We start from the raw sequence: 27,832 nt of genomic DNA, 5'->3' as shown, positions 1-27,832 counted from the left end.
CCTTCCAACATGTGTCAAGAATATTGGATGTATGACTTCTTTCTAGCGACCAAACAACTATGCTTAAGTTATGGTGACCCTATTGTGTCTGTGTGTAAAATATATGTTTTACCATTTCCTCTGCCCAAAGTGGGGAATTGTTCTATCGAAGCCAACCTAGATGTCTCTTATGCATGTCTTTAGGAAGATTTCATCAAGACTACGATAAAAAAAGAACATACTCCCTCCATCCTAAAATATAATTTGTTTTAGACTAAACATACATTCGTTAATTAACCTATGAATGTAATTTGTATGAATGTTTACATTCATTAGAATGTGGATGAAAAAAGAAGGGGTGAAAAGAACTATATTTTAAGATGGAGGGAGTATAAACTAATGGCACCGACGTGCGTCATGTTTACACGATTTAGGTCCACTCTCGGCTAGTAAGGACAATCTACTTTAGATACTGAGCAAACAGTGACAAGGTGTTTTGTTTTCCGTAAATCGAACAGCAGGTAATGGATATGTTTGGTTCAATTTTTTTACGAGCTTTTATGAGAATCTAGATGTAGGGAGAATCTAAGTATTGAGATTACGTGCTGAGAAAAGATGAAGGGTTCATAGGACTTAGAGCAACTCAAGCAGTTCCAGATCTGTATCCGCAAATACCGACGTGCTTGCGTATACACAGTGACGTGCATCCATCCTCCTTCCCTGCAAGGGATAGCATCCTTCTCCACATACAGACATAGTTGGGTCGTGTAAGTTACGTTTGCACGAAGGAGAGAGAACGTTGTAGGAAAAGGGAGAGGAATAGCCCAACTCTATTTTGCACGGTGCAATGTGAAGACTACTAGTGGGCTAACTTCAGGGGGTGTTTGGTTCGAAGAACTAAAGTTTAGTTTGTGACACATCGAATGTTTGAGTGCAAAATACGAATATTAATATAATATAATTATAAAACTAAATACATAGGCAGAGTAAATAACAAGACACATTTTTTAAGCCTAATTAATCTATGATTAGCAAATGCCTACTGTAGCATCATATGGCCTAACCATGTACTAATTGGGTTTAATAGATTCATCTTATCGTCTTTATCGTTTATTCCTTATCTATGTAATTAGTTTTATAATTAAACCATATTTAATATTTCTAAATATTATATAAACATCCAATATGCCAAAGACTAAATGTTTGTAGAAACCAAACATACCCTTAGAGCGCGCAAGATAAGAATAGGGAGTGAGATGAGAAGATTGCTGGAGCTGGTCTTAGATCTAGAAAATGATAGGTTCCTACTATCACGACGAATCAGCCAAACTAAACTATCTCAGCCAATTATATATTCATGTTGATTTTGAAAAAAAAAATCATCAAAGCAATTTTTATAAAAGCGGACTAAAAAACTGAGTGTTCGCTAGACCACGATTAAAAAAGCTAAAACAAACCCTGCCAATGTACTGCGTCATAAATTAATTGACTGCCACGAAGAAAAATAAAAAGCGATGGGACTGCAGGATAATTAAAACTCCCGAAAGTTCAACTGTCCTGACACCATCTAGCCTTTACCACACAGGAAACAGGACTGGTCCCTTGCGAGGAACAAGGTCTAGTCTGTGGCATCACAAATTGGAGACGAGTGAAAACCCATAAAAAATGATAAATTTCAGCCATTACTCAAATCACACATCCTCCTGGGACCTCACGACAAAACGAAAATTATCAATACCAACCAAATATAAAAACAGTTCTAAACATGAATATAGTTGAAGACTTAAACTTTTCAATTCTTGTCAGAGGTTTGGCCCAAAATTTCAGTTCCACAAAGTAAATAAGATTCAAAACCAGGTCCGAAAGGAATTCTTCTAAATCCTCTATACATGTGCTTCAGAGAATAATCTTACAAATAATATGTTCAATCAGGATTGGATAATGTACAGATCTTGCTTTGATATGTAATAGCATGACATTAAGTTTCCCGGTTGCATGATAAACTGCTCTCTGAACTGGCCTACGCGTTTGCTTGGAATGTCAATAGAGAGCTCATCCAAGCTAGGCATCCCTTCAGCTTTTATCCCCTCGCCACATACAAGAAATTGGTTTCCCACAATGAAAGATCCAGACACACGAATTGCAACCCCAGTTTCACCATTTGCACGACAATGTAGCTTCTCGACAACATGAACAATTTTCTCTCGAGGCCTATCACCTTTTAGCTTTTTCCTTATATTTGACAAAATATCAAAAATTTCATTCTGGCCAACATACACGTTCTCTGAGAAACTGCCAAAACAAGAATTGTAAGACTGCTCAGAGGCACATTTCAGCACAACTATAACTATCATGTAATAAAGTGTAATACCACATAAGATTCAAAACATCCAGAAGAATGCAGTTGGAAAAGGTTCCAGTTACTTCCTGACATAAAAGAACATGCAAGTAAAATATAACTGAGCATGTAACTACACAAAATTTCAGCAGCTCACAATTTTGTCAAATCTTCAAATTTCCCATTCATAAACAAAACAAAATCATAGCATTGCACAACCAAAAGAATAATCCTAGCTTGTTCATTCACCAAACCAACTGGGCCAAAAGCCCACATGTTGTCTCAAGTTGCATATAAGTAGATTAATCCCAGGAGATGGGTTACAATTCTAGCCAGTTGGAAACTCTACCAGAATCACAGTAGTTTCAGGATATAGAATTAGTTTTAAAGACAATGAAACTGATACACATGTAGTTCGTCATTATGCATTGATGCCTACAATTGTAACACTAACTTAAGGTACCTGAAAGTAGATTGTTCCATGTAGAATGTCTTCATATGATGCCAAATCCCATCAGGTCCATTAAACAAGAGGTAGTAATGTATAGCAAGCATCTGGCATTACGGAAACAACATTAAATTTTATGCATAGTAGACATGATGCTAAAAAGAGTATTTCTGGCGCCGCCACCCTATCCTAGGGTTTCAGCCGCCGCCGCCGCCCTCCTCCTGGCGCCCCCGCTACCTGGCGCGGGCCCTGACTGACTGGCACCGCACCCCTGCTACGCCGCGCCTAGCCACGTCCCTGCTGCGCCGCGCCTAGCCGCGTCCAGCCACAGCCCCGACGCCGCCGTGCGCGCCCTCAGCCGCGCAAGGACCGGCCGCGCCGCCCAGGGCGCACCCGCCGCCGCCACTTCTTTCCCGGCGCGCCCATGGCTGGTCAGCAGCGCCCCTCTCTCTCCAACTCCTTCCCTCCCCTCTCCTCCTGGGTGCGCGCTGCATCCCCTGGCCGACGCGCCGCCGTGCCCCACCCCCTGCCAGCCGCCGCCGACACTACCTCCCCTGCTGGCGCGCCAACCCTGGTAGCAGGAGTGTGGGGGTCGGTTCCCGTCTCCCCCGCAGTTGGGCCCGCGTGGGGGGCTGCGCCTAGCGCCACCGGTTGGGACCCCACTGCTGCCGGCGCCGCCTCGGCTCTTGCGGCCGTGGCGGATGTGGTTCCGGCAGGAACTGCCGATCTGGAGGACCCCAACCCGCCACCGCCAATCCCCCCGTCGATGGTTGTCGATCCGCCGCCTCCTCCACCGATCACCCACCAGGAATACACTGTCGCCGCCCTCACCGCTGCTCGTGCGGAGCACGCTGCTCGACAGGCCCGCTTGCGGGAAGCGGCCCTCGCGGGGCAGCGCGAGCGCGAGGCCGCCGATGTTATCGCTGCTCAAATTGCCGCGGCGGAACAGCACCTCGCCTCGCCTGCGGCCCACGACGGCGGGGCCACCTCCGCTGACACCATGGGCGGCGTGTACGGCATCCCGGCCGTACCGACAGTCGGGACCGGGCCCCGGACCATCCCCGCGGTGCTCTGGCATGACCCGGCTGACCCGCTCGTGGCTCAGCTCCACCTACAGGCTGGGAGTGTCCAGAACATTCGCTTGATGGTTTCGGTCGTCCTGGAGTCAGAGTCACCATCCTACACGCGTTGGCGGGACTTGCTTCTTCTCACCCTTAGCCGCTACGCCCTGGATGACCACGTCCTCTGCGACCCCACCGGTGTGGCACCGACTGCTGCGTGGGTGCGCCTCGACAGCATCGTGCTCACCTGGATCGTGGGGACGATCTCCGTCGACCTCCACAGCCTCCTCCGGAACCTTCCGCACGCTCGGGCTGCTTGGCTTGCCATCGAGGGCCAGTTCCTGGGCTTGCCATCGATGGGATCGAGGAACGGGAACGTGGTACGCGGTACGCTACTAAAACTAGGATTTAACACTACTGGAACGAGATTGTTCCCATGTTCCCGGAACGGAACGAACGTTCCCGGAACGAGGAACGTGGCTAAGTTCCCAGTTCCCGGTTACTAAGTTCCTGGGCAACGCCGAGGCCCGGGCTCTCCGCCTCGACGCCGCCTTCCGCACCTTCGTCCAGGGAGACCTCAGCATCAGCGAGTACTGTCGCAAGATGAAGACCATGGCGGACTCACTTGGCGATCTGGGCTGCCCCGTGGAGGACCGCATCCTCGTCTTCAACGTCCTCCGCGGCCTCAGCGATCGCTACACCCACCTCCGGTCGTTGATCATGCGCCAGCGCCCCTTCCCTACCTTCCTCCAGGTCCGCGATGACCTCGCCCTGGAGGAGATTACTCTGGGTGCTCAGGTTGCATCGATCTCCGGCCCAGGGTCCTCGTCCTCCTCGACAGCACTGGCGGCTTTCACCCCGACCCGTCCACCTACTCCGTCACAGTCTGCCCTTGGCCCTCGTCCTCCCGGGCCGAGCATGGGCGGCGGGGGTCGAGGTGGCGGAGGCGGGGGCGGTGGTGGTTGTCGCCGCCGTGGTGGCCGCGGTGGTGGTGGCTCCGGCGGTGGTGCCCGTGGCAGCGCACCGACGTCGGGTCCCCGCAGGGTGCGCCTTGGCCCACTTTCCACCACTCGTGGTCCGGACGCATCTCCATATGGCCGTTCCAGGGGCCCGGTTCAGACGCTCGTCCCCCGGCGGTCATGTTCGCTGGTGCGCAACCGGGGTTCACCTCGCCGTCGGGGTACGCCTTCGCCTCTCCATCGCCCTGGCCCTCGACACCTGTCGTTTCGTCGTGGCCCACGTCGCCGGCTACGCCACCGTCCGGACTGATTGGTTGGGACGCGGCCGCCCTGGCTGCTTTCCAGACTCCCACTTTGACTCCGCCGATGGGTCCCAAGTGGATTGCGGACACCGGTGCTACCTACCACACCACTCCCAACCCTGGTATACTCACCTCTGTTCACCCTCCTTCCTCTCTCCCTTCATCTATCATGGTGGCGAATGGCTCGTGTCTTCCTGTCACATCTGTGGGTGTCGTCGGCTCTCCCGGCTCTTTTCGCATTCCCGATGTTCTTGTCGCTCCTTCTTTAGTCCACAATCTTCTTTCTATTCGTCGGTTTACTGCTGATAATTCTTGTTCTGTCGAGTTTGACTCTTTTGGTCTTACTGTGAAGGACTCGACAACTCGGCACCCCCTCCTCTGATGTGACAGCACCGGCCCCCTCTACACCCTTCGGCTCCCGCACGCCACATCTTCTTCGTCTTCGTCACCTGACACAGCTGCTGTTTTTGCCGCCACCACATCTACTACTACCTGGCATCGTCGCCTTGGACACCCCGGACGTGATGCCTTTCTTCAGCTTACTCGCAGTGCCACTATCCCATGTACTCGATCTCCTGAGGAGCATCTATGTCATGCATGCCAGTTAGGCCGCCATGTTCGTCTTCCGTTTTCCTCTTCTTCCTCGCATGCTACTCATGTTTTCGATCTTGTACACAGCGATTTGTGGACTTCTCCCATTACCAGTATGTCGGGCTACAAATACTATCTTGTCGTGCTTGATGATTTTTCTCATTATGTGTGGACTTTTCCGTTGTGTGCCAAGTCTGAGACTTTCCCCACCCTCCGCCACTTCTTCGCCTAGGTGTCCACTCAGTTCGGCCTCACCATTAAGGCCGTTCAGTGTGACAACGATCGGGAGTTCGATAACTCCGCCTCCCGTGACTTTTTTCTCTCCCACGGCATACAGTTGCGGATGTCTTGCCCGTATACCTCCCCACAGAACGGCAAAGCTGAGCGCATGATCCGCACCACCAACGACACCATCCGGACTCTTCTTCTCTAGGCGCACCTACTGCCACGTTTCTGGGCCGAGGCCCTACACACCTCTACTTACCTTCTCAACCGTCTACCTTCCGCTGCGTGCCCGGCCCCCACTCCTCACCAGGTACTCTTCGGTACCCCTCCGCGCTATGACCACCTCCGTGTCTTCGGGTGTGCTTGCTATCCGAACACCGCGGCCACTGCTCCTCACAAGCTAGCACCCCGCTCCACCCTCTGTGTGTTTCTCGGGTACTCCCCGGACCACAAGGGCTACCGCTGCTTTGACCTCTCCTCTCGCTGTGTTCTCATCTCTCGCCATGTGGTGTTTGATGAGTCCGTATTTCCCTACTCCACCCCCACACCACCCTCCTCCGACCCTGACCATGACCTCTTCACTCCCTTTCCGACTGACACGGTGATCGAGCCACCTATCCTTCCTCTCCCTGCAGGTACCCACTCACCGCCTGTCGGTCCTACTCCCGGCCCGGTGCCTTGCCCGGGTCCAGTGGTGTCGCCTACGGCGGTGTCGCCTCTCCGCCGAGCCCCGTCTCTGATCGCCCCCGGACCGAGCGGGGGTGGTGGGACTGCACCGCATTCAGAGCCGTCGGTGCCGACCCCTCCGGCCTGCTTTGCCCAGCCGGTGCAGGTCTACCAGCGCCGGCTGCAGCCGCCGGGGTTCGAACCTCCCCCGCTGCCGTCGCCGCCACCGCCGCCGTCACCCCCGGTGGCCCAGTCCCCGCCAAGGACACCTACACCTCCGTTGCGGCCTCTTGGGGCACGTGTCGAGACGCCGGTGTACCATCCACCGCTCCTTCACCGCGACCCACGGCATGTCCACCCGATGGTGACACAGCATGTCCACCCGATGGTGACACGGCACGCGGCTGGTACCCTGCCGCCCCGTGTCCTGGCGGCCACGCCCGGAGACTCGCAGGTTTCTCTGGTACCCTCCTATGTCGGCACCGCCCTGCTAGACCCCCACTGGCGTCAGGCGATGGAGGAGGAGTACGCGGCGCTCGTCGCCAACCAGACGTGGGATCTGGTGCCCCGTCCGCCCGGCACCAACGTCATCACCGGCAAGTGGATCTGGACACACAAGCGACGGGCCGATGGTACCCTGGAGCGGTACAAGGCTCGCTGGGTTCTTCGGGACTTCACTCAGCGCCCCGGAGTCGACTACGATGAGACCTTCAGCCCGGTTGTGAAGCCGGCCACCGTCCGCACGGTGCTCTCGCTGGCCCTCGCTCGCTCCTGGCCAGTTCACCAGCTCGACGTCAAGAACGCCTTCCTGCACGGCGCCCTCACCGAGACCGTCTACTGCTGTCAGCCTGCGGGGTTCGTGGACTCCTCTCGCCCTGACATGGTCTGCCGGCTCAACAGGTCCCTCTACGGCCTCAAGCAGGCCCCCCGGGCGTGGCACTCCAGACTGGCTACATTCCTGGTGACAATGGGCTTCGTGGAGGCCAAGTCAGACACGTCTTTGTTCGTCCACCATCATGGCGCAGAGACTGCCTACTTGCTACTCTACGTGGATGACATTGTCCTCACCGCCTCCAGTCCGTCACTTCTTCGCCGCTTCGTCAACGCACTTCAGCGGGAGTTTCCGGTCAAAGATCTGGGCGTGCTTCACCATTTCCTGGGGGTCACTGCTGAGCCTCGCCCCTCAGGACTCCTCCTTCACCAGCGACAATATACTCTTGACATTCTGGAGCGGGCCCAGATGAGTGACTGCAAGCCCTGCTCCACCCCAGTCGACACGCAGGCCAAGCTCTCTGAGGCCACGGGTGACCCAGTCGCAGACCCCACCGGCTACAGGAGTCTTGTCGGTGCCCTTCAGTACCTCACCTTCACCAGGCCGGACATCTCCTACGCCGTGCGGCAGGTCTGCCTCCATATGCAAGACCCTCGGGAGCCCCACCTTGCGGCGCTCAAGCGCCTCCTCCACTACCTCCGGGGCACCGTCGACTACGGACTGCTTCTTCACCGGTCTACCTCCTCCGAGCTGGTCGTCTACACTGATGCTGACTGGGCCGGGTGCCCAGACACTCGGCGCTCCACCTCCGGCTACGCTGTCTTCTTAGGCGGCAACCTAGTGTCCTGGTCGTCGAAGCGCCAGCCGGTCGTTTCCCGCTCAAGTGCAGAGGCGGAGTACCGTGCCGTGGCCAACGGCGTGGCGGAGGCTGTCTGGCTCCGGCAGCTCCTTACCGAGCTTCACAGTCCCCTCTCCAGGAGCACGGTGGTCTACTGCGACAACGTCAGCGCGGTCTACCTCTCCACCAACCCAGTGCAGCACCAGCGGACCAAGCATGTCGAGATCGATCTACACTTCGTCCGTGATTATGTCGCCGCCGGTACTGTTCGGGTCCTCCACGTCCCGACCACCTCCCAATTTGCCGACATCTTCACCAAGGGTCTTCCGTCCTCGACCTTCGCCGAGTTTCGCTCCAGCCTCAACATCAGTAGTGGCTAGTTGAGTCTGTGGGGGGATCCTATTGTGTGATGTACTTCTTCTTTTTGAGTCCAGTCTGTGTACTCCGCTGCGTCGGACGTCCAGACTGCGGGGAGGTGTTAGTGTTAGGCCTGTTACGGCTAGGCCCATGTGGCCCATGTAAACAATATATAGCTAACCTGTTGGGTTAGCCCTAATCTATTGAATATTCACTCCAATACTCTCCATTGAACAGGTCCAAACCATCGCAATCTGTGTTAGACAAGTTTTTCTTCAATTAGTGTCACACCCCTAGCCTATCGCGTATATCATTGTTCCGGACTTGATCTCTTCTAGTATAGCCACAAATCCAACAGAGCATACACATTTCCAAAACGCTTAACTTTTGAACATGTCTTTTTGTAGGTTGTGGGTTTATAGGAAACCATGAGCAAAATTATGCGGGTTTATAGAAAACCATGAGCAAAATTATGTGGGTTTATAGTAAACCATGAGCAAAATTATGTGGGTTTATAGGAAACCATGAGAAAAAATTTATTCTAATAATTTTTTAAAAACTCTTGATAGTCATTAGTCAAAAGAACTTTGTTTGGTATTGGGTTCCTTCAAAAGGAAGGTCTGGTGGGATACTTAGTGGTATCAGAATTGAAAGAAATGATGTTGAGAATTTTGAAAATGGTGAATTTACTACTGTTGTTAAAGAATTGAGAAATGGGATGGACTAATTTCAGGGACAAAGAATGTCACCAAACCTACATTAAACTACAGTATGAAAGGATAAAGTTGAAATATGCTACAAAGACTCACCTCAGCTATTTGCTTTAGCCTTTCTGTTGGGTCAACTACACTTTTGACATATGCTGCCAAGTCCACTTCAGTTCCTGCATACCTCTTGATGAATGGGTGTGACAGAAGCTGCAAATCGTATTCAGTGTAATCAAAGTAATAATGGAACAAAACATAATCTATTTGAGTTCACTGACATGCTGAAATTATTGGGAAAATCGCAATTTGACATTCTATGATTAAATCAAAACTGTCTAAGAGACCAAGTTATGATAGATGTATATATTGAAACTTTATCTACATTCCTGCGTTTTCGAGAAAAAAAAAAGAAACCCTATCTACCCAACTGAAATTATACGAAAATCATCATACCCTAATTATCTTTACCTGCTCACATGTGGGCCTTGCATCAGCATCTTTCTGCAAGCAATCATTGATGAATGAGCAGAATTCTAATGAACAAGTATCTACTGGTGGTGTTGGTGATGGATCATCAAGTATCTGAATTACAAGATATCAAGTTAAGAAAGAAGATAGGGAAGTGCAAATAACTATACAAAGATAGTTACTAAAATGATCACAGCATCATATGACATATTGCAATACGATAAACATATGTCGTTATAGCTAAGAGCAGGCAGCAGAGGGCAGGGGCAGCTAGAACTAAGGTCAGTTGTGGTTGTTGCATTGTGTTGGCTATGCCTTTTTTAAACTGCTACAGAAAAGCAATTAAGAAAAAATAACAGAGAAAATTAAGTTCTCTAACAATTGTTGTGCAATTTGAAAAACCTGCTATAACTAAAAAGGAATCTTTTTTCGTGAACGCGCAGGAGAGCTGCGCATCATTAAATTAAGAGAAGAAAACAGTCCAAAACGGACCAAAGTACAATGCCAAAATAGGCAAAACACAAAACCACCAACTCCTGCTGCGCACAGAACTGCAGCCTCCTTATGCGCATGAAAACAGCAGTACTCAAAAGGAGACCAATCAGCAAAAAGTGCCAGCAGACCACACACACCTGCTCTTCACTAATCACCCAAAAGAACCCTTTGCCTAAAAATTACAGCACCAGGAATCTGATCACAACAACCAGCAATTCCAACCAGAAACATAACACCAATTGGTATTAGCATTGAACATTTAACAACAACTCAAACTGTGAGAGATACAACAGCCCCCCAGGCATTTTGCTAAGAATACCTTGTCATGCAGGTTGAACCCACACCACTCATACACAGTGGCAATGTGGACCATACCAGAACGGACACGACCTCGGGCCGGACCTTAGACTTGCGCTTTGGCATGGGACAGACACGAAATTTTGTTTAAAATCCAGCTTGAAATTCACTCCTACGAGAAGTTAAACCGAAGACTTGAGGAGTTACTAGAGCCACCTAACCAACTCAGGTAGAGACCCGTTCACAGCAAACATTTACTACACTGTAAGATGACTTATAGACTGAAAACTTTACAGGGAAAGTGGAGAACCCATCCATGCATTAAAAAAAGGCAGACACAGTGCCAAGGCTCCCACATGAATGAGATCTGGGAAAGGGATAAACCAAGGCAAACCTCTCCCCGCAAATGCGGAGAGGTTGCTTCGAACCCACGACCTAGTGACTCGACGAGACAGCTCTCACCTGGTGACCCATCCATGCATTCAACTAACAAAATCTACATCAAAAAACAAGTATCATAAAAAGCTAACATAACCCAGAGGACATGTACATGTGGGCCATTTGTCCCATACCAGCATATCTAGTCAAGGAACATAATAGCCCAGTATCTCAGAGTACTAGCATTTGACGTTAGTCAAAGGAAAGGACAACATTTCGTCCAAACATCAATTACAGGTCTATAGTAAGAAACAAACAAGTAACCAACCAATAACCAACTCACCTGCAACATTAGATTTGCAGGGCCCTCATTTACGTCATATGGGAATTTTCCAGTAGCACATTCCAATATTGTTAGTCCAAGACTCCAAATATCAGCAGCATAAGAATAGTTCTCATTACGAATTCTCTCAGGTGACATATATGTGACTGTGCCTACAAAGGTAGCACACTGAACATATTTATTTAGAAGGAAAATGTTTTGCTGATTCAGTCGATATTATTTCATGTTCACTAGTATTCAGAAAAGAATTATCATACATTAAGCAACACTAGAAGAACATTTGTGATGACTATCGCCAAGAAGTAGCATACCATAGCCATTGTATTGTCCAAACCAGCACTCACACCAAAATCTGTAATCTTCGCCTCGCCCTTAAGATTTACCAGTAAATTTGCTGGCTTTATATCTCTATGCACTAGATGCCTTACTTCATGCAAGTATCGCAGACCCTTTTGAATTATAAACAGAAGAATGTACCAAGTCAAATATACAGAAAGCCATATCATGGCTTTTACTAATGTCTAGAAACTACAGATATGGATTGAAAAGACATGGAAGATCCATACAAGCAATACTTTCTGTAGCATATGTGAAAGAACTGGTTCTGGTATAGACTTCTTGACCCTTATAACATCTGCCAAGGAACCACCATCCATGTATTCAAGAGCGATACTTATTTGTCCAGAATCAGGCATGTAAAATGCACCCTGGAATTCAACTAAACCAGGATAACAACATGCTTCACATAATGTTCTCATCTCATTCAGAATTTGTTGCCTCTTCTCCTGCAAAGACATCAAGAAACATGCGTAAAAACTGTGAAAAGAACCTCTCGATGGCTTAAGTTTACCAACTGAAACTGCAGAATGAATATGAATTAGATAGGTAGTGACAACATAAAGTACTTTGATTACTCTATGTAATAATCAACGTGGTTCATTGCCACAGTATTTGTTAGACTACCCGTCTAGGGTTAGCACTATTCCCTGTGTAATGACCGTTATACCCCTGTGTAATGGGCCTTGGCCCAGTTACTCTTCCTATTTAATACCACTCCCAACCCCTGATTAGGGTATGGGTTTCTATTCTAACATGGTATCAAAGGTCTAGGTTAGGTCCTGCTCTCCTCCCAGCCGCCAGGGGGCTTCCCCAGCCGCCACCAGGGGCTTCCCCCTCCCTGCAGCCGCCGCCGGCCAGCCCCCACCCTCCTCCTCCCGCCGCCGGCCCCTCCCCCCATCTCAGCCGCCGGCCCCTCCCCCCATCTCAGCCGCCGGCCCCTCCCCTCCCCTCGCTCTCTCTCCCTGCAACCCGGTCGCCCGACGTCCGTCGCGCCCTGCCCAGGCGCCCCGCCAGGACGCCGCGCGCCCTCCCCGTCCGGGCTTCCGCGCCCCGCCCGCAGCGCCCGTGCGCCCCTGCTCCGCCGGCCACTCGGCGCCCCCTACGGTGCTGCTGCTCCCATGGCCGCCGGACGCCTTCCCTTCACCGACGCCGCCGCGGTCGCTCCCGGCTCGGACCCGACCGCCGCTGCTGCGCCTGGAGCAGGTCTGGACGCAGGAGCCGCGAGCAGGGCCGCCGCCACGCCTGGAGCGGGCCTGGCCGCAGGAACCGCCCGCCTGGGCTTCACCACCGCCCCCCTGAGCGCGGCCTCCACCCTGCACGCCGGCCTCGCCTCTCCCTCGGCCGTCGGACCTCCCCTGCCCAGCCTCACTGCCCCCCGCAGCGAGCACGCTGGTGGCAGTGCCCCGTACATCGACGGCCTCGGGCCCCTCCGTGATGCCACTCCCATGGCCCTGCGCCGTGGCTCTCCGCCGGGGTTTCCCACCATACCGACACCCGCCGAGCACAACCCCGCACTCGTCGTCGCCCTCGCTACGATCCAGGCTGCGGTGGCTGCCTCGCGGGAGCGTGAGCGTGCCACGTCCCTCGCCCTGGAGCACGAACGTGCCCTGGGCGCCGCTCTGACCACCCAGATGGCCACCGCGCAGCGCCTCCTCCTCGGCCGCCCGCCGGTCGCTCATGAGGACCCCCCGGCGACTCCTGCGGCCACCCCCGCCACTGGCCTCGACATCGACCACATCGGTGCTCTCCACGCTCAAGCCGCCGGACTTCACAACATCCGGGCCCTCGTGTCCGTGGTGTTGGACCCGGCGTCCTCCCACTACCCCCGTTGGCGAGGACAGGTCCTCCTCACTCTACGGAGGTATGCCCTCGCCGAGCACGTCCTCGACGACCTCGACGCTCCGCCGACTCCCTCCTGGTGCCTCATGGACAGTGTCGTCCTCTCGTGGCTCCACGGCACCATCACCGTTGAGCTACAGGACATCATCCGCGACCAGTCGGACACGGCTCGTCAGGCGTGGCTCGCTCTCGAGGACCAGTTCCTCGGGAATCGGGACGCGCGGGCACTCCACCTCGACGCCCAGTTTCACCTGTTCTCTCAGGGGGACCTCTCCGTGGGAGAGTACTGCCGCCAGATGAAGGGCCTGGCTGACTCTCTCCGCGACCTCGGCGAGCCCGTTGCCGATCGTACCCTGGTGCTGAACCTCCTGCGTGGCCTCAGCCCCCGCTACGGCCACCTGAAGGCTCTCATCAAGAGGAGCGTGCCCTTCCCCACCTTCCACGCCGTGCGTAACGAGCTTCTCCTCGAGGAGCTCACCATGGCGAATGAGGCACCCACTCCTGCCTCGGCCCTCTACAGCGCTCCCACCAGTGGTCAGCCACCTTCAGGGGGCCAGGCCACCCGTCCTCCGTCGACCGGGGCTCCCACCCGCCCCCCACCTGCCGTCCCGGCGGCCCCTCGTCCGACCTCCACGACCGACGGGGGTCGTCGCTCCCGCAAGGGCGGCCGTGGGAGCGGCGGCTCCTCTCGTGGTGGTCCTTCCGGCCGGGGTGGCGGCCACGCGTGGCCGTCCTTCTACAACCCCTGGACCGGGACCATCGCCATGTGGCCGGGCCAGGCACCGAGCACCCCTCGGCCTCCGGCGCCCGCCCTCCTGACTACACCTCACTACGGCGCACCTCCTTATGGTGTTCCCGTCGTGCCCCACGCTCCGCCCGCGCTCCTGCCCCCGGGGACCCACACCTCGACGCCTTGGTCCCCGCCGGCTGGTGGTTGGGACAGCACCTCCCTCGCTGCTGCCTTCAGCACCGTGGCGATGACCCCACCCCCCTCCGACTGGGTGATCGACTCCGGTGCCTCGTACCACACCACCCCCACGGCAGGCACGCTCTCTCGCTCTCATCCCCCACTCCCCTCTCACCCATCCTCGATCGTCGTTGGAAACGGTTCCACTCTGCCAGTCACCTCAGTAGGTGCCTCGGTTCTCCATGGGCCGTTCTACCTCAACGATGTTCTCGTAGCTCCCCACATCACCCACAACCTTCTTTCTGTTCGTCGATTCACTACTGACAACTCCTGTTCCATTGAGTTTGACCCCTCTGGTTTTTCTGTGAAGGATCTGGCCACCAGGACCCTTCTCGCCCGCTGTGACAGCTCGGGGCCTCTCTACACGCTCCAGCCCTCCACCGCCGGCGTGTCTCCACCTCCTGCCTTGGTCTCCACCACCTCCTCCACCACATGGCATCGACGTCTCGGCCATCCTGGACCCGACGTCATGACCAAGATTACCAGTAGTCTCGATCCTTCATGTAGTAGGGGACATTTTGAGGGTCTCTGTCATGCTTGTCAGTTAGGCCGACATACTCGTCTCCCATTTACTACTTCTTCTTCTCGGGCTGAGCGGGCTTTTGATCTGGTTCATTGTGACCTTTGGACCTCTCCTGTACTCAGTCTTTCTGGTTATAAATATTATCTGGTGATTTTGGATGATTTTTCCCATTTTCTCTGGACCTTCCCGCTTCGGTTGAAGTCGGACACATTCACCACACTCACACACTTCTTCACCTGGGTATCCACTCAGTTTCGTCGCCCGGTCCGTGCTCTGCAGTGTGACAATGGCCGCGAGTTCGATAACAACGCCTCTCGCTCCTTCTTCCTCACTCATGGCGTCCAGTTGCGTCTCTCGTGCCCCTACACTTCTGCCCAGAACGGCCGAGCCGAACGCATGATCCGCACCACCACTAATATGCTCCGCTGTCTCCTCTTCCAAGCGTCTCTCCCTGCCAGCTACTGGGCAGAGGCCCTGCATACTGCCACCCACCTCCTCAACCGTCTTCCCTCGAAGGCGGTACGACACCCTACCCCCCACTTCGCCCTTTACGGCACAGCCCCTTCCTATGACCACCTTCGCGTGTTCGGCTGTGCCTGCTACCCTAACACTTCCGCTACCGCTCCACATAAGCTTTCTCCTCGCTCCACCCGCTGTCTATTCCTTGGCTACTCCCCTGACCACAAGGGGTACCGGTGTCTGGACCTCACGTCCCACCGCATCATCATCTCTCGTCATGTCGTCTTTGACGAAGATGTGTTTCCCCTTGCTGGCTCCACCCCACCCACCGATCTTGACTCCCTCCTCGAGTCCGATCCGATTCCTCCCCCACCTTCGGCTCCCCGTCTTGCGCCGTTACCTGCTCCTCGCGCGGCCCCGCCGACCCCGCCTGCGCCCCGCGCGGCCCCGTCGACCCCGCCTGCGCCACACGCGGCCCCGTCGACCTCGCCTGCGCCACGCGCGGCCCCGTCGACCCCGCCCGTGCCACGCGCGGCCCCGTCGACCCCGCCTGCGCCACGCGCGGCCCCGTCGACCCCGCCTGCGCCACGCGCGGCCCCGTCGACCCCGCCTGCGCCACGCGCGGCCCCGTCGGCTCCGGCTCGATTCGCCATCCCCGCCCTCGTCTACCATCGCCGCGGCCACGCCACTACCTCGGCACCCCCCGCCGCGTGCCCATCGACGAGCGCGGCCCGCTTCGCCGACCCCGCCGTCGTCTATCACCGCCGTGAGCCGGCCCCTCCTGCCGCCCCCGACGTCCCGGTGGCTCACTCCGAGTCCTCCGTATACCACCCGGTCGCCATCCATCGCGACCCCGGGCACGTCCACCCGATGGTGACTCGACGCGCTGCTGGCGTTCTCCGCCCCGTCGACCGGCTCATCCTGGCAGCCGCTACGACCAGCACTCCACCCGACGCTTCCCCGGTACCCTCCTCCGTTCGCACTGCCCTCGCCGACCCACACTGGCGTCGCGCTATGGAGGAGGAGTACGCGGCCCTCTTGGCCAACCACACTTGGGACCTGGTGCCGCGTCCACCAGACACCAACGTGGTAACTGGCAAGTGGCTATTTCGCCACAAGCTAACCTCTGACGGCTCCCTCGACCGCTACAAGGCCCGTTGGGTCCTTCGGGGCTTCACCCAGCGCCCCGGAGTGGACTACGACGAGACCTTCAGCCCTGTCGTCAAGTTCGCCACTGTTCGCGCCGTCCTCTCCCTCGCCCTCTCCCGCGACTGGGCGATCCATCAGCTCGATGTCAAGAATGCCTTCCTCCATGGCACTCTGACGGAGACTGTCTACTGCAGCCAGCCCACCGGCTTCGTCGACGCTGACCGTCCGGACCTGGTTTGCCGGCTGAACCGATCCCTGTACGGCCTCAAGCAGGCGCCACGGGCTTGGTACAGTCGCTTCGCCTCCTACCTGGCCTCTGTCGACTTCGTCGAGGCCAAGTCGGACACGTCCCTGTTCATCTACCGGCGCGGCGCCGACACCGTCTACCTCCTGCTCTACGTCGACGACATTGTGCTCACGGCATCCACCGCCGACCTCCTTCAGCGCACGATCGTCGCCCTTCAGCGGGAGTTCGCGATGAAGGACCTGGGGCCCCTCCACCACTTCCTCGGCGTCACCGCCGAACGTCGGCCCCAGGGTCTCTTCCTCCACCAGCGCCAGTACGCCATCGACATCCTGGAGCGGGCTGGCATGTCTGACTGCAAGCCCTGCTCCACGCCTGTCGACACTCAGGCAAAGCTCTCTGAGGACGACGGGCCTCCGGTCGCCGATGCGACGTCCTACCGGAGCCTCACCGGCGCGCTCCAGTACCTCACGTTCTCCAGGCCCGACATTGCTTACGCCGTCCAGCAGGTGTGCCTCCATATGCACACTCCGCGGGAGCCCCATCTCACTGCGCTCAAGCGGATTCTACGCTACCTCCGCGGCTCCCTCGACTACGGTCTCCTACTCCGCCCATCCCCGACGTCGGAGCTCGTGGTCTACACCGACGCTGACTGGGCTGGCTGCCCCGACACGCGCCGGTCCACCTCCGGCTACGCCGTCTTCCTGGGCGCCAACCTCGTCTCCTGGGCCGCCAAGAGGCAGCCCGTCGTCTCTCGCTCCAGCGCTGAGGCCGAGTACCGTGCCGTGGCCAATGGCGTGGCCGAGGCCTCCTGGCTGCGCCAGCTCCTCCACGAGCTCCACAGTCCCCTCCAGCGCGCCACCCTCGTCTACTGCGACAACGTCAGCGCGGTCTACCTCTCCACCAACCCCGTGCAGCATCAGCGCACGAAGCATGTGGAGATCGACCTCCACTTCGTCCGCGAGCGTGTCGCTGCCGGTGACGTCCGCGTTCTCAGCGTCCCCACCACGCTTCAGTTCGCCGACATCTTCACCAAGGGGCTACCGTCGAGTGTCTTTTTAGACTTCCGATCCAGTCTCAACATCTGTACAGGATAGAGTTGTGACTGCGGGGGGGTGTTAGACTACCCGTCTAGGGTTAGCACTATTCCCTGTGTAATGACCGTTATACCCCTGTGTAATGGGCCTTGGCCCAGTTACTCTTCCTATTTAATACCACTCCCAACCCCTGATTAGGGTATGGGTTTCTATTCTAACAGTATTCAAATTGAATTTAGAACAAACTAGACAGTATTTAGCCTTCGATGTGTCTGCTAATTGTTCTTATTCTGCAATAAAACCAAGCCAACACTGCTCTAGTTCTCTCACTGCAACTATACCACTGCACTCCATTAAACAAGTGTTGTGGAAAGCACTATAAACAATAAGTCAGCTGCTTAAATGGATACAGCAACCATCCCATCATGTATACACGACGTATATACCTGCTGGAGATCATAAACGCTAAACCAGTCAGCTTGCTGATTAACACTTTGATTCTTAAAGGACTGGATGATCATGTTTTTTTCTTTTTGTGTGAGCATAATCATGTGATTAGCAATGCTCTGATCCCAAGTTACAGCCGACTGGCCCATCAGTGTAAATAGCCCATCACATTCATGCACTAGTTTACTTAAGAGATTTCTGCACAACTTAACTAAAAGAAAAATGATTCAGCAAAGAACAAAGACTCGTACGTGTGACAAAATGACACTTCTAATGAGCAAGATTGCTTCAAGATGAATCTGCGTATTCATAAAACGAGCTAAGCTAGTTAGAAACTTGTACCTAGCTTAATAATACAGTAATATAAATCATTTCACTTTAACAGTGGTATGTATTAGAGTATGTAATTAGGCTGATCATGCCTGCCATATGTGCTAATCATGTATGTCATGTGTGTCTTGGTGTTTATGGTAGTTGATCATAGATTAGGCAAAGAATCCAAAGATCGCTATTAATTGGGTGCTTTCTATAAACCTTAGACGAACCTTGCCTATACATTCTACACCCCTTGTACCTCTACTATCAATCCAATATCTGGCAGCTTATATTTCTATCATGGTATCAGAGTCAGAGGTCACGAGTTCGAATCCTAGTTAGGCAATTAAATAAAATAATTGTTGCTCGCTCATATTCCAGAGCTAAGAGAGTCTCGACGTGAGGAGGGTGTTGGAATATAACATAAGTGAATTGTCCGCCTCTTCCTATCAGCTTAAGCTTTTGGGTTGAACTGGTTGGTGCATGCAACTTAATATGGTATCAAAGCCTAAAGACCTAGGTTTCCCCTACCACTTCCACTTTCCTTCCTAGCACTGCCACCAGCCCCACCCCCCTAGCAGATCCAATCTGCTCCATGGCCAACCTCAGCGTAGCTGCCCTCCAGACGCAACGCGCCTAGGCCGAACAAGCCGTCGTCAAGGCTGCTCAGGCTACCGTTGATGAGGACATGGACACCAACTACATGATCAAGGCTCAATCAATGATAGTCCCAAACTAAAGTGGGCCTCACGAAAACGGACGGCCAGGCCACATACGGACTCCATTTTGGGCGTTCTAGATATCGTTGGAAAGATAAGAAGATAAGCTTTCCCACCCAACTAGTACCACATCCACATCAAAATACTCTCGGAGTCAACAGGAATCGTCGTAACAAGATGACGTCCAGAAATCAGTGACGCCTGTTTTTGGGCCTGAAGGCCTTGTACACCCTAGGGTTGCTCGACCACCCCTTGGTCGCCGCCTAGCCGTCTTTCTTGTTTATATATTCAGTAGTATCTATTAGATTAGATGGGTTTTGCTTAGATTATTCTGTTGTATACAATTTTGCCGCCTCATCGGTTTGTGGAACCCCACATTCTAGATCTTCATTATACATCTACAGTTGTAACTTCAATTGAGTTGCGTACTTTCAAGTTCTTGCTTGTGTTCTTCAATTCACATGCAGGGATTAGGCTTCTTGGCCAGGTCAACCGGATTGATGACCATAGAAGTGGTGATAAGGTTGCAGGGTTCAGAACCTGAAGCCGGATCAGTGTGTCCAATCTCCAACAAATCGATAGTTATCGTGAACCTAACAGAAGATCAGGTACCCTGACCCATCAATTGTCGCCCCCTCCTTCTGGCGTCAGCGCCCCCAACCCCTCTGGTAGGCGCAACAAGTGGCGTGGCGAAGGCCACGATGGCTCCAAAGGCAACACCATCGGCCACACCTCTAGCGCCCCTGCCTAGGCACCCGCTCCTGCCTGGCCCTCCTACACCCTTTGGATCGGTCACATCACAATGTGGCCTGGTCCGGCGAACGAGGTTCAGCCGCACAGCGTCCCTAGCAGGTCTTCTTCACCGGATCCATGGGCGACCAGCCGCAGTGGATGTCACCCCTGGTGCCTATCCCGACACCTCCTGCGTTGGCACCCACGCCCCATGCAGACGTGCATGCATCTTGGAATCAGCAGTCCTTGGCAACCTCCTTCAGCACGATGGCCCTTTCCCAGTTGTCTACCATGGTATCGGATTAGGTTGTCGACTCCAGTGCCACCAACCACACTACTTCCAACATCAACATCATATCTACCCTTCGTCCGTTGCACCCTGCTCTTCATCTATCCTTGTTGATAATGGATCCTCTCTGTTGGTCACCTCCATTCTACCTTAACAACATTTTACTTACCCCTGATATTATCGCTAATCTTCTTTTTGTCTGGTGCTTCCCTCTTGATAATCACTACTCCATGGAATTTGATTTTTTTTGGTGTTTCTATGAAGGACCTTTGCTCAAGAACGTGGTAAGGTGCAATAGTGTTGGTCCAGTGTATACCCTGCGCCTCCCCATGTCACATGGCCCTGCACATGCGTTGGTTGTTGTCTTGACCTCCACTTGGCATCGTCGTCTTGGTCATATTGGCCTAGACGTTCTATCTCATCTAGCTTGCTCTTCATCTATCCCTTGTAATAAGGGCACAGAGCTTGATCGCCACATACAGCTACCCTTTTCGTTGTCTTCTCGTACTACGCATCAATTTGATCTCGTGCACTGTGACTTGTGGACATCTCCCATCCCTACGTGTCTGGTAACAAATATTACTTAGTGATTTTGGATAATTTTTCACACTACTTGTGGTCCTTTTCGTTTCGGCTGAAATCTGACGTTTTTACCACTCTGTCACACTTTTTTTCCTTTGTGTCCACCCAGTTCAGGTGTATCATCAAGAGCATACAATGCAACAATGGTCGTGAGTTTGACAACTCGACTACTTGGACCTTCTTCCTCACCCACAGCATTGTTCTTCGAATGTCATGTCCTTGCACCTCCCCTCAAAACGATAAGAAAGAACTTATTATTTGAACTACAAATAACATCATTCGTTGCTTACTATTCCAGACATCCCTTCCTACACAGTATTGGGTCAAAGCCCTTCACACCGCCACCTATCTCCTTAGGTAGTGTTTGGATGGATGGATGAGGAAGGATGAAGAGGGATGGGGTGGGATCATTTTAAGTTGACTCATGTTTGGTTTGGAGGTCTAGAGTCGGGGTCAAGGAATATTCCTCAAAAATAGTGGATGGTGCCATCCCTCAAAAAATAAGGGACGGGGTCAACCCAGGGTTGATCCCGTCCCATCCCTCGTTGACACCGAACCAAACACATCATTAATCGCCATCCAACCAAGGCCATCACCGCACCCAACCCTTATGTCATCCTATATGTTACGATGCTATCCTACGAGCACCTTCGGGTTTTCAGGTGTGCCTACTATCCTAACCTCCGCCTTCACCACCCATAAACCCGCTCCCCATTCTTCTCATTATGTTTTCCTTGGTTATTCATTCGATCACAAGAGATGTCGTTGCCTTGATCACTACACAGATTGTATCGTGATCTCCCATCGTGTCGTCCTTGATGAAAACGCTATCCCTTTTCCGAACTCCTAATGATTTGGATTTTTTTAGTAGGACTCGGTCCCCTGTCAATCAGGACCAGGCTCGCCCCTGTAGGTTCACCCGCGCCACGCGCAGCCACGTCCGACCCTGCCAGTGCACCTGCCCTGGCGATGGGTGCACCTGCGCCTTCGGCAGGCACGCCCGACACCTCCTCGAGCCCGACGCCCCCTGGCGGCACCACCCGACTCCAGCGGGCACGCCCAATCACCCACCGTGAACTCAAGTTCATGATGACAGTTCTCATAGTAGCACTTAGCATACTGCTTGGGCTAGAGAAGACGCTCGCGTACCTCCGCGAGGAAGCCATCGTAGTCACACGTGAGGGCATCGACCGCCTCCATTTGAGCTGCCATGCGACTGGTGAAGATTGGATCATGAGCGCTGACGATGAAGGTGGGGAAGTCGTGTAGACGAACAACGCCCTCAAAGAAGGCACGGGCAACCGAAGCAGCCATGTATGGGCGGCTAATGGGCAATGAAGTGTGTCTATTTGGAGAAGTGGTCGACGATGGTCATATGGTGAGAATGGCGGACTTCTCGTGGACCTTAGGGAGGCCCTGGATGAAGTCTATCGAGATGTCGGCCCATAGCTAAGAATGCATAGACTCGTTGGCTGCGGGGTCAATATCTTGTTGCGATGTATAGGGTGGTGGATCAGGGTGGGCACTGTTGCCCATGCCACGATATCGCATAGGGAAAACCTTAGTGCATGGCGACCACAAAGGCGAACGCCTAATGGTGCTCTACTAGCGACATGCGGGTGGAGAGATTAGCCAACTACATGACAATGTCCATTAGGGCCTTATGCGGTGGCATCGGCCGCTGATGGTGGTGAAATTGGTGGTTGCTTCTCTTAGTCATTGTCACCCGGTATCTCTAATACCAAATTGATAGGATCTAGAATCCTACTACGGATGCATAAGTTATATGGGTAGAAAATTGGTGGTTGGGGCGTGTACCCCGACAACGCATAGGAGACGTGTTTGCACACAAGTAGGCAAGCGAGAAATAGACATGGGAGACAGCCCTTGAGGCCAAGCAAGATAATTGCCTTGCTTGGTTTCAAAAGGTTGCATTGCCCCTATATTTATAGTCCGAGGACTCGGCTTCCAAGCAAACTAGAGGAATCCTCAAAGATTTGGATTCTCCTTTCCTAACAACCCAAATATATTTCCTAAACTAAATCAATCTTATCTTCAAGCAATCTCTATTCCTAATCATGCCCCATGTGCTACAATCTCGCGGATACCGCTCATGTCAGGTCAGGTTTGGGCCACCTTATGGTCTCAATCATAGTTGTTAAGGCGGCAAGGCTACAAACCCCCTTTTACCTTTTAAGTGGTAAAGCGTAATGCGAGGCGACACCTTAAATATATTAAAAATAGAAGAAAAAATTTGATATTTGAGAAAGTATTTAGGAATAAGACTAGACCAGTCAGCCTACATATCAGCCCAACTAGCCGATTAAAATTAGGTTAAGCCCACTTCCTTTCCCCCTCTCCCTCTATCACCCAGCCGACTCCCTCTCCTAGCCGCCTCTCCCAGCAACGAGATCTCCCCATTGACCATCGTCTCCCTCTCACCCCGCTCTCTCTCTCTGCTCTCTTCTCCCTCTTGTGTCGGGGCCGCCGCACCACTGCTGTCGCGCTACTGGAGCGATCGCGCTAAACCCGTCACGCCGGAGCCAACCGCCTATAGCCTCTCTTCCACTCACCTTAGGTGCAGGAGTAAGGCAAGCAGAACACCTTACATCGTTAGGGTGTGAAGCGTCGCCTAGGCGACGCCTTGACAACTATGGTTTCAGACTCTGAAGCCCTTCGTTTGACAGGGCACCTCGCACCTCAGCCCCCCAACCACCTTGTGCCTGGCCCCTAGGGCACCTCCTGCCGCTTTTGGCCCCGACATTGAGGGCACCTCTTGCCCCAGTCCTTGGGGCTTTGCACACATCAACCAACCCCCACCCCCTGGCTCCAACATGCATAAGAGATAATCGTGATTAGTCAATTGGACAGTCCCATGATGACCAGTTTCGACTATAAGGTTTGTAAAAATTGGTTTAATTGCATTGCAATGGTACACAAAGAAAAAGAAACATGACTACAATGCCAGAAGTATGATCCATGACACAATCTAAATAGGGAACTACAAATATAGGGCTTGCATTAAAATTATTTTTCCCAATTGAATAAATATTATATGGTTGTGGGGAATTCAGACTTTGGTTAACAAAGATAAGATTTAGTGTTTTAGACTAGATATCTTGAATTATACAGTTGGGAGCAAAACGAATATAACCATATCTATTGCAATCAGCTAGAGGTGCATAATCCTTCACATAAGCTCCCTGAAAATTTTCTTGAATTATGCAGTTGGGAGAAAAATGAATATAACCATTGCTATTGCAATAAACTAGAGGTGCATAATAAGTCCTTCACATAAGCTCCGCGAGAATTTAGGTCTTCATTTCAAAGAAATAATGTGAGCAGTGATTGTGGAAAAAAGAGTGAAAAGAATGCACAAAAAATGGTTCCTACTTGCATTTGACCATAAGGAATAAGATACAAACCTTCTCGAATATGTTTATCTTCTTCAAGGCCAAGATTCGATGAACTGGAATAAATATAGCTCTCTCCACTACACTGCTTGCACCATTACCGATGGGACCAAATATATGCATCTCATGAGAGGCACAACGGTAAGCCTTCTCATCAGAATCTAACTCGTCTGGCCCAGCACTTCGTTTATGAAAGCCATGCTCATTGATTTTATACTCACCCAAGGATCTACTAAGTAAATTAACAGTCCCACCATCAGAAACCTACATACAAAAAAACAATATGTATAATGCATTAAATAATGTTCAGTATAGAACTTAATAGTTTAAGAAATGTGCCTGATATAACACCAATCTAAATAAAACTGGTTATCGCAAATTGAAGAACCAAGATGGCTTATTCCAACCATCCACCATTGGTCCTCCATATCCTTTCCTACTTTTGTATTCAGTTGCATCAAAGGAGTAACAGCGAAGAACTGGATATGGCTTTTTTTCCTTCTTTTTTTGTTTGAAGAAATTTGTTACTACCAAAACAATCCACTTTGTCCACTTAACCCACTAAGCAAAAAGTTAGGCATGATTTATTCTCAAACTATTTAGATTGGTCCAATCTACACCCCTGCCACACCCCTCAAAAGAAAACAATGTGATTTGTCTTTTTTGTTTCTTGGCACACAAGATGGGATTGAAGTTCAAATTTTGTCAGGTAACTGAGGATATGATGTCCTATGTTAGAAAATGCATTGATACTTTTATATGATTACTTTCATGCAAATTTGTATCTCAAGGTTTAAATAAGTACGATGCTCACAACCTACAAAAATAATCATGGAAGTTCTTCATGTATTTTTCTAACCCAGAACATCTTGTCCTTTTGTAGTCCACAAAATTTTAACTACAAAACTCAACTTCCACATGTGGAAACAAAAAAGGAAAATCTCAATAGGGTAGAAGGACCAATTGAAATAGTATGAGGTAGTAAACTGAACCTAAAGGGTAGGCCTGGCACAGTGGTGAGAGCTATCTCACTGAGTCACCACATCACAGGTTCAAAGCAACCTCTCCGCATTTGCAGGGGGGCTTGCCTCGGTTTATCCATTCCCCAGAAACCGCTCATGTGGGAGCCTTCGGCCCTGGATCCGCCCTTTTTTTAGTAAATTGAACCTAAATTTTATTCATGGGATCAAGTGGATATAGTGAAATGTTCATAGAAGTAAATGGGGATTGTCCTTTTTCTTCCTTTTACATAACTGGGAAGGTTGGAAACATCCTTATTTAGCATAGTTCACGCATTACTGGAAGCAGTGGCAGAGCTCGTGAATTTGCATGTCTAGGGCCAATATTCAAGCACTTAAAGCAAACAGCACCAAGTCACATCTAAGTAGTACAAATACGTGGATGTTATTTTAACGAGGATCCAAACACCCACTATGCAGTATGTTTTATTATTTTGATTGAAAAAAAAACTCGACCTACGGGAGGTAAGACAACCCTCGGGCATTATATTAAGAAGACCTTCTCACGTAGGTCAAGAAAACCACCGAACCCCTGTCCCACCCGTACACAGCGACACTGTATCTCATGTGAGAAATGACTGCAACCGGGGCCGAGCCTTAGACCTATGCTTTGGCGTGGGACAGACGAGGGGATTTTTTAACCACAGCCTGAAAATTCGCTCTCACGGGGAGTCAAACTCATAACCTGAGGAGTGCTACTCAGACCACCTGACCAACTCAGCTAGAGACCCTTTCACTTATTTTGTTTCAAAAGGTACAGGGTTTAGGGTGATCACATAAACACCCAATATGCAGCCACACATTGCTGGTTCAGACATCAAGACATGGCCCTCAGTTGTTGATTCAACCACCAGTGAATTAATTTGACAATGCCTCCAGATAGGGTTTAACACGTAACGACTGAGGGGGGGCACGACGGAAGAGGAAGGCGACACGAGAGAGAGAGAGATGTGAGGCGATGTAATGATCCAGTTTGGGCGGGTACATCCTTCCAGGCTTTTACCTTGCAGGGTCACGGTCTGCTATCATGCTGTGTGGGACGGATTGCTAGGGATGCCAACACAAAGAGACAGATTGAGCCATAAAAGTTTGAGGTGATTGGCCCTAGACTCAAATACGCTCCTGACTGGAACCAACTGATTTGGATCATGTCGAGTTTGCATAAAAAATCTGGGTTTAGACATTAGAAAAGAGTTGACTGAAAAAGGGAAGCTGCATATCCAAACGAGTTGACTTCCAGTACTGAGAAATAAATAAATTATAAACAAAACATTCAGGAAACAGAAGCAAATGAGCCAAAGTGTGATATGTAGCAGTCAATAAAAACTTATAGAAGGTAATTGGAGTATTGAACCACAAAATCGATGTGATTATGTCCACTATATCCAATCTCATTGGCTACAGCAGACCCTGCTCTGTTCATCACAATAGATTAGGGTGTATTAAGACCACCCTCTGGGGATTACATAAGAGGGTACACAACAGAAAAATCACAAGGAACGTAAACAAAGCATAAACCTATCTGTGTTCATTTGGTTGCTAATCCTCAAATTAAACAAAAAAAAACAATTGAGCATGTACATGTACCACGCAGAGAGGCAGAGTTAAAGCCATCAATCGACTTTCCAAGTCTCCCACCTTATTAGACGAGTTGGCTAACATGTCATAATGTACCAGATAACTACAATTGCAAATACCAATGAAGAATAGGCCAAGAATACCAGGGCGTGCTTACTGCGTAGGAATCGCAAGTATCTTCTGGTAAGGGCACCCTGGTACTGGCGCCAACTCTGTCCAGGTCATCGAACAGCAAGGGTTGTAGCTTCTTCTTCAACTCCTCCAGCCCTGCCATCCAGGTGCGCTGAGGCCAGGGCCCCTGCTTCTGGATTGCAGTACCCTGAGGTGCCGTTTGGATAACGGGATATGAGAGGTGGGATAGGTAAATGAGGAGGGATGGAAAGCTCATACGCTGCTTGGTTCATGGGAAAGGAAAATGGGGAGGGAAGGCAGCGGTCTCTGGTCGTTTCGACTCAGAGCGAGGTCCGAACTCTAGCATCGTCACTAGGGTTTCGGTTTGGTTTCTTCCTCAAATCCTTCACAGATCTAGTGTTTTTATGCTGGTTTCTTCTCTTTCCCAAGCCCAGAAGAGCAGGAGAGGTGCGTCCGGAGCGCGCAGGCTTGGGCGTGCGGAAAGCAGGGCCCGGAGCCGCGCTGGCGGTCGGCCAGCGACCGGACTGGAGAAGGAAGACGCGGCGCTGGGTGGTGAGCAGAGGCGCGCGCCAGCAAGGGCGAGACCTGGAAGGCGGAGGTCGCCGCCGTGACTTTGCCTGGTGAGCTCGTTCTTGCGCCTGAGAGTGCGGTGGTGATCTAGGGCGGGGGTGGAGGCAGTGGGTGGCCGGTGGTAGAGGTGGACCGGGCTGAGGTGGTTGCGTGAGGCAGTGGTGGTTGCGTGAGGTAGTGGACAGTGGTAGTGCCCGATTTTTTATATATATTTTAGCTTATTTTTAAAAAAAATATTAACGTTTAGACACTGAA

General features: G+C 51.9%; 1 protein-coding gene across 8 annotated transcripts; it reads right to left on the bottom strand.

Annotated features, from left to right (window-relative positions):
- Positions 1-1,698: 1,698 nt before the first annotated feature.
- On the bottom strand, positions 1,699-27,832 carry LOC100194228 (Mitogen-activated protein kinase kinase 3). 8 transcript variants are annotated; one of them, XM_020549501.3, is made up of 10 exons: positions 27,033-27,832; positions 24,291-24,542; positions 11,791-12,009; positions 11,482-11,673; positions 11,225-11,392; positions 9,697-9,825; positions 9,346-9,453; positions 2,781-2,872; positions 2,351-2,406; positions 1,699-2,271 (listed from the first exon to the last, which is right to left on the bottom strand). In XM_020549501.3, the coding sequence occupies exons 1-9, from the start codon at positions 27,261-27,263 to the stop codon at positions 2,400-2,402; spliced, it is 1,398 nt and encodes a 465-aa protein (XP_020405090.1). In that variant the 5' UTR covers positions 27,264-27,832; the 3' UTR covers positions 1,699-2,271; positions 2,351-2,399. The 8 variants fall into 8 exon arrangements, with proteins under 8 accessions (XP_020405090.1, XP_035821559.1, XP_008672203.1 ...); XM_035965666.1 differs by having other exon boundaries at positions 9,712-9,825; positions 11,536-11,673; positions 27,033-27,758; XM_008673981.4 differs by lacking the exon at positions 2,351-2,406.

The sequence above is a fragment of the Zea mays genome, chromosome 3, assembly GCF_902167145.1.
Source record: "Zea mays cultivar B73 chromosome 3, Zm-B73-REFERENCE-NAM-5.0, whole genome shotgun sequence".
Lineage (NCBI taxonomy): Eukaryota > Viridiplantae > Streptophyta > Magnoliopsida > Poales > Poaceae > Zea > Zea mays.
The sequence above is the reverse complement of the archived record's forward strand: the minus strand, read 5'-3'. Positions and strand labels throughout refer to the sequence as shown.